This window comes from Silurus aristotelis (assembly GCF_946808225.1).
Source record: "Silurus aristotelis genome assembly, chromosome: 22".
NCBI lineage: Eukaryota > Metazoa > Chordata > Actinopteri > Siluriformes > Siluridae > Silurus > Silurus aristotelis.
This window is the reverse complement of record NC_139595.1, coordinates 4,388,028-4,398,680: the sequence shown is the minus strand read 5'-3', so window position 1 is coordinate 4,398,680 and position 10,653 is coordinate 4,388,028. Positions and strand designations below refer to the sequence as shown.

At 39.5% G+C, this 10,653-nt stretch overlaps 1 protein-coding gene across 2 annotated transcripts; it reads left to right on the top strand.

Moving 5' to 3' along the window:
* On the top strand, positions 1 to 7,926 carry LOC310717420 (uncharacterized protein). Of its 2 annotated transcripts, none has more exons than XR_014530832.1 (3): positions 1 to 1,837; positions 3,224 to 3,996; positions 7,118 to 7,926. XR_014530832.1 is itself a non-coding variant. In XM_083525373.1 (3 exons), the coding sequence occupies exons 1-2, from the start codon at positions 824 to 826 to the stop codon at positions 3,851 to 3,853; spliced, it is 1,644 nt and encodes a 547-aa protein (XP_083381499.1). In that variant the 5' UTR covers positions 1 to 823; the 3' UTR covers positions 3,854 to 3,855; positions 7,118 to 7,337. The 2 variants fall into 2 exon arrangements, 1 of the variants encoding a protein (XP_083381499.1); XM_083525373.1 differs by having other exon boundaries at positions 3,224 to 3,855; positions 7,118 to 7,337.
* The last annotated feature ends 2,727 nt before the right edge of the window (positions 7,927 to 10,653 follow it).

The following is a 10,653-nucleotide window of genomic DNA, read 5'->3' as shown; positions in this document are numbered from 1 at the left end:
GGGCAGTGTGGAATCCTGGCTGTGTTTAATTGGCGAGTGGCAGGCGGGCTTGGGAGACAGAGCAGGAGTGTGGGAGATCTAAGGAAGCAATTGGGACTCACATGGAGAGGCAACTGCTCTCACTAGCTTTACGAGCTGCGACTTTGACTTTCTGAAATAGTGAAAGATATGGGGAAAGGAAGAAAGAAACTCAACAGAGAGGTGGAGAACCAGTGAGCTAGAGTTTGGGAGGGGGTGAAGAGACATAGAAATATAATTTTTTACACAGTGAACACAGAAGGGTTAAGGATATGGAACGAAAGGAAGGGAAAGATAGAGAAAGGAAATGACAGAAGGAGCAACAAAGTGCAAACAGAATGAAGGATAGGTACAGGAAAGGGTACAATGGAGTAAGTGAATAGGGGGGGGGGGGGGGGGGGTAAAGAGAGAAAGAGGCCCACTGCTGGAGAGAGGGCAACAGCACTGACTGCATACGGGAAATGACAGAAGTTAAGGAGAGAGAGGGAGAGAGAGAAAGAGAAAGAGAGAAAAGAGGGAAAACAAGGGGAACTTAATAAAAAAAAAAACAGGAGGAAGGAAAGGGGGAGGTGAGTCTTGAAAGGCAAGAAAAAGAAGAAAGTTGTAGAGGAGAAGTTGAAAGAAACAGCATGTGAGAATGGGAAAGAGAATGAGTAAAAGGGGAGAAAGACAGTAGAGGAGTGAAAGAAAAAGACCTACGCAGATGAGAAAAACAGCTTTAGTGGGACAGGGTGGGGAAAGAGAGAGGAGGTAACTGGTTGTTTTGTAAGTCGTCAGTCTTGGCAGCTTTTAGTCTCTTACTGCTATGCACTCTGAGAAGGCGGCAAAAGGACAACGTGCTCTCCATCCAGCCCAGGAGTACTGCCACCTTTGCCGACAAAAGAAACCAGCGCATCACAGGCAGGAGCTAAGTGATGGGCAATCCCCACCCCTGGAGCCAATTCTAAGGTCACATGTGTGGAAGGAGTATTTGCCTCTACCTTTTCCTGTTGATTTGGAAACACTTGACGATAGGGCGGGAAACCATAATCATCATGACCTGCAGAGACGGCAGGTCTGCTTGGGGCAAAGCCACTACACTCTGTCTGAGAGCTGCAGCCCACCATGCTACATGTGGAGAGAGATGAGAGTACCTAGATGGGACCCCTGGCTTCCTTCACCCACATGTGTGTGGGAAAGATCAGCACTGGCACATTGTGGGCAGGAGGTTGCTGATGGGCGAGTGGCAGACAGGCTTGGGAGACCGAGTGACTATGGCTATGGGAGGGAATGGTATCATCATGAGCCGCCACATCCTCTCAACGGTGGCCCCATGCTGGCAAAGGTCAGGAGTCAGCGGTACTACAGGGAAGCTCGGAATGTGTCAGAGGAGCATCACTTGGACTGTGTGAGTGAGAACCTTTACCAGAACAGACAAATACCAGAGCTAGAATGGGACCATAGGCGTACATTTGAATACAATGGCCACTGTGAAAGGAGGCATGTTACTTTTGAGGATCATGATGATGGACACAGCATAGAGTATAATGGACCCACCAGTCCAATTAAGAACCACTGTAATGGAGCTAAGGCTTTTTTTTCAACTGAGGTTCCCCAGAGCAAATTTACAGTCTCCAAGACATCAGGACCTAAGCTGCCAGTCAGTGAAATCTATGGTGGAGAGACCAAATTGGATCAAGCAGACAGGTCAGAGGTTGAAGGGAGCCGGAGTGACCACAGGAAGAGCCAGGAAACAGTGCGTGAGCAGATCAAACAAGTGGTGACTGAGTTAGAGGATGTGCTCAGTGGTCTCAAACAGGTTCAAATGGAGATGAAAGAGGTAAGATAGGCAGTCATGAGTTATGTAGACCTTTTGGTGTTAATGGTACCTGGATGTTGTGATATTTTGCACAAGTCTCAGAGTTGTTAGCTTAAGATGATGTTTAGTTACAATTCTGAATCATCTGAAAATTTTAAATCTTAAATCAAAAGACCACCAAAGAGTCATTGTCTTTGTCTTTGTGTAATTGTCTAATTTTACAATTTAACAATTAAAACACTTAATTACTCACCTCTCTGTAATGTATTTTCTCAATTGTTTCTATAGATAGAAATATACTACACAATCTGTATTGTCTTAATCTTGTCATTGTTTTGGATCTTTGAAAGACGCGGTCTCATTAGTTTAAGCCTGGCCATCATTAGATCAATATCACATGCCAGCTTGTGTTGAAAACCATTAAGTGTATTTTCTGTAAAACATGTTGGTAATGAATCCAGTGTGATAACTACAGAAAGATAAGCTACCACTGTACTTTGTAGAACATGAGCTCAGCCCAAAACAAGCAGAAAAAAGCATACAGATACAGTTGAGATCAAAGCTTCTCTTTGCTACATGGTATGGAGCATTAGTGCTGGAAATCTTTAGGTGGTCTTAATGGACATTGTATCTTTATCTAGGAAGTGTATTGGAGATAGGGGCCAGAGAATAAAAGGAGAAGGCAGCAGATGTAGAAGCGTTTTTTTGACTTTAGAAGATTACTCTTTTAAGAGGGTCTCAGGCTGGACATTAGAAACGGAAACACCACAAAAATCAATAGCTAATGATACCTATGCTCTATGTAGATCTGCATTAGTAATAATAGACTACATGAGATGAAATAGTAAATAAATTATTTAGATTCGGATGCTACATTTAAATAGATGTCCTTTAGTTGCTGTCTGAATGTGAGTTAAGTGGCTGGAGGTAATTTTAGGGAATCAGATTAAAAAGAACTAGCTGAGGATTTGCTGAACCTGGTGGGATGAAATGGTAGGGTGCAACCCATCTTTAATGATGTTTAGTTAAGAAACTGTAGGGTAATGCTATTTGGAATCCGTTCAAATAAATTGCCCTAATTTCAGAGAGCATTAGACATAAACTGTATAAGTAAAAAAGCAGTGTCAGGTAGGTCGGCTTTGAGAAATTTAGCCAACATTCCCAAAATCCTCTATAGATGAAAATAATGAGTTATTAGATAAAAATTGATTGCATAAATGGCATCTGATGTGATGTGAGAATGTGTCACTTTTTATTCAAGTGTAAATGACAAATAAATAGTGCTAATTATTCTTGTTTTAAGAATTGGCAATACTTTTCTAACACCTTTTCCACATCACAAATATGTTTTACATTGAAATATCCTTTTTGTATAACCGTTTTAATGACTGCCTTTTTTCTTTGTAGGTGGTCCAACAGATTGATGTTCTGACTTCCAGCATCGACCTGGGAGAGGAGGAGCAAGGACCATTCAATGGTCTGCCACAGGAATCCATGCACCAAGCGAACCGTATTGGAGTTGTGGCGCTTGTTTATAATGCAAACAGAAATGCAGAATCAATACAAAGTGTCCACATGTGTGCTGGTGTCAAATCACAGACCAGTCGTTCCCTGTCAGACCATAACTTGGTCCCTGTGATCTCTTGCCCTGAGAGTCATCCCACCACAAAAATCCACACAAACCCATCCTCCCGCGTTCATGCTCCGATGACTGTTGAGTCTGCATACAGCAACCAGATGAATCATACATCTGTTCTGGAGATTCAGAGGACAAAGGGCACTGCCAATGGAGACTGCCTGCGAGCCAGACCTCCTAGAGCCAAAGTCAAAGAGCTCCAGCATCAAAAAACCAAAACAGATTATACAAAGAATCCCGACCCTCCTTATCCTCTAGCACCAATTAGCTTGGCTAAAACTCAAAGACCCCCACCATACCCACAAAATGGACAGGTCAAAGTACCCTCGAAAGATTTAAATGTCCTAAAGACGCCTCCCTACCCTGGAAAACAGAAAGAGCTAACCTCTACCATGGTGTAAAGGTGGGGTGACATGGGACATTCCACTGGCTCAGAGCTCTGATTGCACTCATGAGGACAACACACACCCACACACAGTCACACAAAGAACGTAAATAGGATGTTTTTTTCCCCCTCTGCATCCACATGGTTAGGTAACACAGGGTGAGTGGACAATGGGTGCTCTCAAAAGTCACTTTTCAATATGAATATTCATTTGCATTTGTGCGAGTATGTTGCCATAGTACTTGACTGCATCAGAAGCAATTGTACATGTTCGCTGCAATGTATGGAATTCACTCATTAAGCATCAAGTTGATTTGTAAAGGTACATTGCTATATTGAAATAGAAAACAAATCTATCAACTCCACTAAGACTCTTTCTCCTTTAGTCATTCATTCTGGGAAACAGGGGAGGTTGTTGAAGTTGAATAATTTCTACAGAAAATGAAACTATACCCGTCGAGGAAAAAAAGCAAAACACACATTTGCCTACTAACATGGTTATAATGTGAGTCACAAACGATTTGTTCCATCTGTTTTCCCGTAGCTCAGGTTTCTGTTTGTGTTGATGTTTTTCTACGTGCTCGAGTCAGTGGTTGTGAGTGCTGCATAGTTCATACCTAATCAACTCAGGCGAGTGTGAAGGAGATTACTTATTGAGGGCCCTGGAGCATGCAGCATTTCTACATTATACATCAATCCTGGATGCAATCAAGCATATTTTAGAAACATTTAAAAAAAATAATGAATTATATATAGTATTTATGAATCGAGAAACTGAGCATTAAGTGCTAATAAGGTTCTGCTTTAATTTAAATGTTCCTTGATGTCATTCGAGTCACATGACTGATGAGCCTGTTTTATGAACATGTGGAAACTGTGTTTAAATTAGAGGATCGCATAATGACCTCCTGGTGCAATCACTGGGAAAGTATTTGGTGCGCTTCAGCTAAGCATAGGCAGGAAATGGTGATTTTTATGGTGTAACATTTATCTTGCATCACTCTGGTTTTACACTTCAAACTTTGAAACAATCCCATGTGTACAGAAAGAGCCCGATTTTTCCCCTGCAATGTTTTCAAAACAGTGGTTGAGGTTTGGCAGATGCTGCTTGCAAGCCTCTAGTGGCGGGAATGTGCTATGGTGGCCTATTTTTTTTCACTCTGCAGCCATGTCTGACTCAGTCTGGTTTTGATTAGACACCACCTGGCTTGGTGATGGACTGAACGAGGCGGCTTTGTATAGTATTTGCATTGCAAAATGGTACTTGCCCACAGCTGGGTGGACACATGACTTACGTCAACACCCAAAGCAGGAAGCATAGAGAAGTCAACACAAGCCAAAAAAATGCTTGGTACCCACATATTAGCAGATGTTTTAATAAGACTTACCTATAGTCCACACAGACTATAAAAGTCGACCTGACTGGCTATAACTATCTATAGTGCTCTGGTAGGCTGACCTGATTGTTTTTTTTTTTTAGTAAACATTTCAAATGGCCAAGGATTTGGTGTGTTAAAAAAAACATGCAAAAAGTTTTATTAGAGCGAATAGTTCACTTGTTTCAAACTAGAGACACAAAGAAATTATTCTGTCGTAATAATAATTAGCTTTGCCATTGCCTTCTGAATGACTCAATAAAGAGATTAGGATGTCTACATTCCATATCATTTGAAACAAGTACCACTAATTAACTTCCAGTCAAGAAAAAACAAAACGAATTGGCTGTCATCTACTTTTTTATGTGAGCACTATAAAAGACTTTCAAGTTTATAAGACAATAAAAAGATGGCTTTTTACTTCAGAGTGCCGAGTGAATAATAAATGCTGCCTTTTAAAAAGCCTTGGCCTGACAATATTGCAGGACACAGGATAATTCAACAGATGACAGGATGTGTGTGGTTATTTACAGAAGGTCGAACATCACTGGAATGAAAGACCTGCCACTGGCTGCAACAGGCATCAGTCTAAACATCCAGCTTACTTTATTTATTAATTTGAAAAGCTAAGAGGCTGTATGCATTGTGTGATAAGCTTATTTTTCGTCTCTCTTGTCCTATTTTTTTTTGCAAATTAAGCCACAAAAAGCCTCCTAAACAACCTTACATAAGCGCCATTGGACAGAGCACACACCGCACCACTGTAAGAACACTCTTTTATGTTCTTTTTCTATACTGAGTCAGAGAGCCACAGACTTAGTCTTTTAAACCAATTATTATAGATTCTGCAGGTGTTTTGATAGTTTTAAGAGTTACATCTGGCTGGCATGGCAGGTTACCATGGTTACAGTGTTACTGTAAGGACCCATTTTTATACCTTTGAGTCCAGCAGACCAACAACTCAAGTATATCACAGACCACACTTAACCTACCTATAGTGTATAGAAACTGAACACAATTACAAACTATATACTGATATACATAAAACGTTATAAGAAGGCACAAAACTGTGATTGCTTTGAAGAGTGTAAGGTTGTTAGGACAATCTAGCAGATTTGCTTTAGTCATGACTACCTGTTTTTTACTCTCATCCTTGATCAATGGTATTTTATCAGCAGCGTAACGTTCCAAATGTATTCTCTGGCACCTCTGGTGCTTCATTTAAAACCATGGCAAAAGCAACAAAAAAAAGCTCTCTCCTAATCAGCTTGCTGTCCTCCAGCACCAAACACATTAATCACACTCCTAAATCACAGTGTAAAACAAGCGCAGGTTTGGTGTTGTGCCATCCTACATTTTATTGTAGTGCCTCTAATTGTTTGGCCATTGCTCAAATCCAGAGAATAAAAACAGACATGGATAAGGAACAAAAATGAGCACTTATGTTTATGGGCTTCGACAGTTATGTACACAAGTATTAGGACAAAATTAAGGTTTAAAGATATAAAAAGCAGTCAAATACTATGTGCTATGATATTCATAGTTAATGAAATCATCATGAAATCCGTTCTGAAGTTTGCACCTCCTGCTTTATATGTAATAATTTGCATGCCACAGTCAACTTTGCCTTTAGTGCTCCCTCTGACCTCTGTTGTGTCCTCATGAGCTTTTGCTTAATGTCACACATTTTTCAGATAAAGTCTCAGAATGACAAAGGTTATTGCAAAACAATGCTCTTCAAATAAGTTAGTGTCATGAGGGATTGGACATCATGTTTTACATTTGACAGTCTAAACCATCTGTGCCTAGTTACTGATTAAAGCAGAGCTAATTTATATGCTACAAATGTTTTTCAAATGCTGAACAATGAGATATTTCAAATGTTTTTTTTTTCTTTTCTACAGTGACACCACAAAGAAGAGATGCATCAAACAGCAGTGCAAGGACATCTATTAGAACTGAGAGTATTTCCCATGGAAAGCACTAAACAATAGACTGTCCTGTCTTTCATCCTACCTCCCCATCTATTCTAATCCTAACTGCACTTCATCCATAAGAGAATTCTGCCCTTTCTGCCAGATGAAACTTTTTGCCCCTTATAGGTAGCACTACAGAAGAATAAAATAAGTCTAGACTTCCGTCTTGGCTCCTAAATATTATGCAACATATTCCCCAATCTTGCATGGGATTTGACGCCTGTGAGTGGACTGTTCAGATGACCAAAGAGAATTGAAAGCTTTTTATTATTCTTTATTATTAGTGAAATGTGTAACAGCAAAAAAAATCCACAATGTAAGAGAATTGTATCAAACCTGTGTCTCTGGATCAGTCTGTGAACCTTACACATTATACAGCAAATAGTTTATGAGGTTTTTAAAGCCAATATACGGCGTTTAGTTTGGTATTTACGCCATATCATTGAGATGTGCTGTCCAGAAGAGGGCGCTACAGGCCATAAAAGTGCCCCTGGACCTTTATGACGCTAACAGGAAATAAAAGAGGAGACATCTGGAACATATTCTGATCAAATGATGTCATCATTTCAAATCATCTCACCAGCAAATGTCTTATGGTGTCTTATTTGTATCTGCTTTACAAAAATGTTTTAAATAGCCTGCTGTTTTCTGCAGTACGAAAGCTGACATGGAGTAATACCAGAAGAAATATAGCTATAGAATATTTGCACAGTTGAGTACAGTGACTTCAGTCTTGACGTGTCTGTGTCTGTATTTATTTAAGTCTTGGATGAGAATTTTTGTCATTCTTCTCTAAAAGGACCTTCGTGCATCCATACCAATAGATGTCTGTTTTTACATCTATTAATGACTTATTATTCATAATTATTATAATTGTGATACAGTGATATACTAGACCCTAAAGTATGTCTTTAAGTAATTAAAAGCTCTGCTGTTGTGGGCGGACACCTGGGCTGAGGGAGTCCTCAGGGAAGTAGATGTGTGGACGAGGACAATTTGATCCAAATGCGTAGGTTTTGTACCTGCAATAGGAACATCACAACTGCTTGTCAGACAGGCAGAAAAGTACAGATTTTAGTTAAAAATAAGTAACTATTAAGTGAAATATAATGAAGTTATTGTTGATCAAAACAGAACTATTTAGAAATACAATTACATTTAAAACATTTGTTACTAAAAAATTTATTTGCTATTATTCAAATACAAATTGCTGTAATATACGCTTATTAATAATCCTTTACCAACACACCCTGCTGTCTTTCGTTCCTTATACAGTTGAATGTGTATGAGAGCTATGGTCATTGTTTGACCTTTTCTTGGGTGAAAGAATGTGGCCACAGAAGTACAGTTCTGTAAATGTTTAGTCATCATGCTTTATTTTTTTGTTTTGAGCTGCATGTGTTGCCACAGAAGCTTGGCGCTAAATTCCAACATGCTAGAACAACAAAAGAAAGTCGATTCGTACAGTAGACTTGCTAGACTTGTGTCTACTCTATCTGTCTCATGCCTACTCCACCAGCTCTCATCTATCAATTCTGTTAAAGTGAGATGAAGTTTAAAATGTCAAATATGGGAGGGTGTAAAGACCAAAAGTCTTGCTCTCAAAGAGCCATTTGCTGTCCTGTAAAAGAACGATAGTGTATGAAATCGACAAGACCTCAGGCCTTGAGACCTGTTACATGCACTCAGGGTTTGTATGGAACACACACTCCATGTCCCAGTCTCAGTGTATTTTTGGTCTGGGTCATAGCACCAACTATGCAATATATAGTTTATTGTTTTCATTGTTTAAAATTATGAACATAGTCTCACTAAACACACTGATGTTGGGAAAAACATAAAAGTGTCATTAACAGAGTGTAAGGGTACGTTTTTTTTTTGCACGTGTGACTTTGCACGTTCGACCAATTTGCAGGAACACAAGTGGGAGTTTCAGAGTAGATGGGCCGTGCATGTTTTTTTATATTATGCTCACAAAATAAACTGAAACATTTTGAAAGATGATGTGCAGCGCCGATTTCTTTAAGAAACACACCCTAGAATTAAATCACAGGCTTAAAAACAGTGCTTCAGGTGTGAGTCAGTTGTGCTTCAAAAGCGCTATCCTCCTTATTCTGCGAATCTATTTTTATTAGAATTTTAAAAATTCAATATTCCCTTTTTGTTTTATTTAAAAGAAAAACAAGAACATCTTAAAAACAAGAGGGTGTATTTCTGCACTTGTAAACAAAATTAAAGTGTTCCCGCATGAAGAAAAAAATGCACAGGGTTAGCCACAAGTAAATACAGTCAACACTTCTCCGGATCCCTTGCGTTTATTTCTTCAACTCCACACTAAGCAGGAAATGATTTAGCATAGCAAACATGGCTGCAAATGAGCAGAGGTGCTGTAGAACTGGAAAGCAATGACCAACACAAAACATCACTGTACTCAGTGGCCGTGGTCATACCTCTGGCATTAGGTAAGGGTGAGATTTAGTCAGACGTCAACCCTGTATCTATTCTCCCTGTGTTATATCCCTGCATATGACCCTCTTTTTAGAAGTCTTGTGCGACAGACAGATGGCTGTGTTTATGAATTCTCTGTCGACTTTTCCCTCTCTCCTTTTCACAATGGTATGTCTATCCCTTTGGAATGTCAGACTGCTGTTTGCACCAAAAACAACACACTAAAACTAATGTTCATTTAAACAAGCAAGCCTTCTGACTGTGTCGTCTTTGGCCCAAGAATAATAAAGTAATCAAGCGTTCCATTCTCCCCTGGCTAGGAATAGGTGAGCGACTCCCGAAGATGCTCTGAGCATACAAGCTCTTTATAGTGCTGGAGGAAGAAGAAAGGAAGGAAAGTTGAGCAAGAAAACAGAATGAGGAGGAGAGAATAAGTGAGAGATTAAAGCTGAAGTATTCAATGGAGTTGTTTGAATGACATGGGTGTGCTAAGAGTTACACCAAGCGTCTATGCACAAACAGGGCTCTGATGGAGGCCTGAAAAGCCAGCGTCTCATTTTTTTTCTTTTTCTGGTGGTACATCATTAAAGGAAAAACAAAAAAATGGCATGTTTATATTTACCGAATGAAAGAAAAATTTTGTGTTCCATTGATTTATTATTCTTTTCACATTGTTTGTTTCACAATGGTTTTTTTTTATGTTTTCCATAATGTTTGGCTACCACCAATGGGATTTAGCCCTTGCCTCATCTCTATTTAAGATTAAGTGATGCGATTGAGTGATCACTCTGTAAACTCAATTCCAGATCAACTTCCAACCCTTTTCATACATTTCTGAATAACTGACTGAGCTTCTGCTGTAACTGAGTGTAACTTCAATTCAACTTTTATTTGTATCGCACTTTTTTAGCAATGGAAATTGCCTTAAAGCAGCTTCACACAGATAAAGAGGTAATAAAGAATGTATATGTGTGTTCCATATAATTGTAAGTTTCTGCCTAATGAGCGAACCAGTG

Excerpts from the sequence above, each read along its gene's own strand:
- LOC310717420 (XM_083525373.1), top strand. The coding sequence starts at position 824 with ATGCACTCTGAGAAGGCGGCAAAAGGACAACGTGCTCTCCATCCAGCC. Across the intron at positions 1,838-3,223 it reads TTCAAATGGAGATGAAAGAG|GTGGTCCAACAGATTGATGT; the intron begins GTAAGATAGGCA and ends TTTTCTTTGTAG.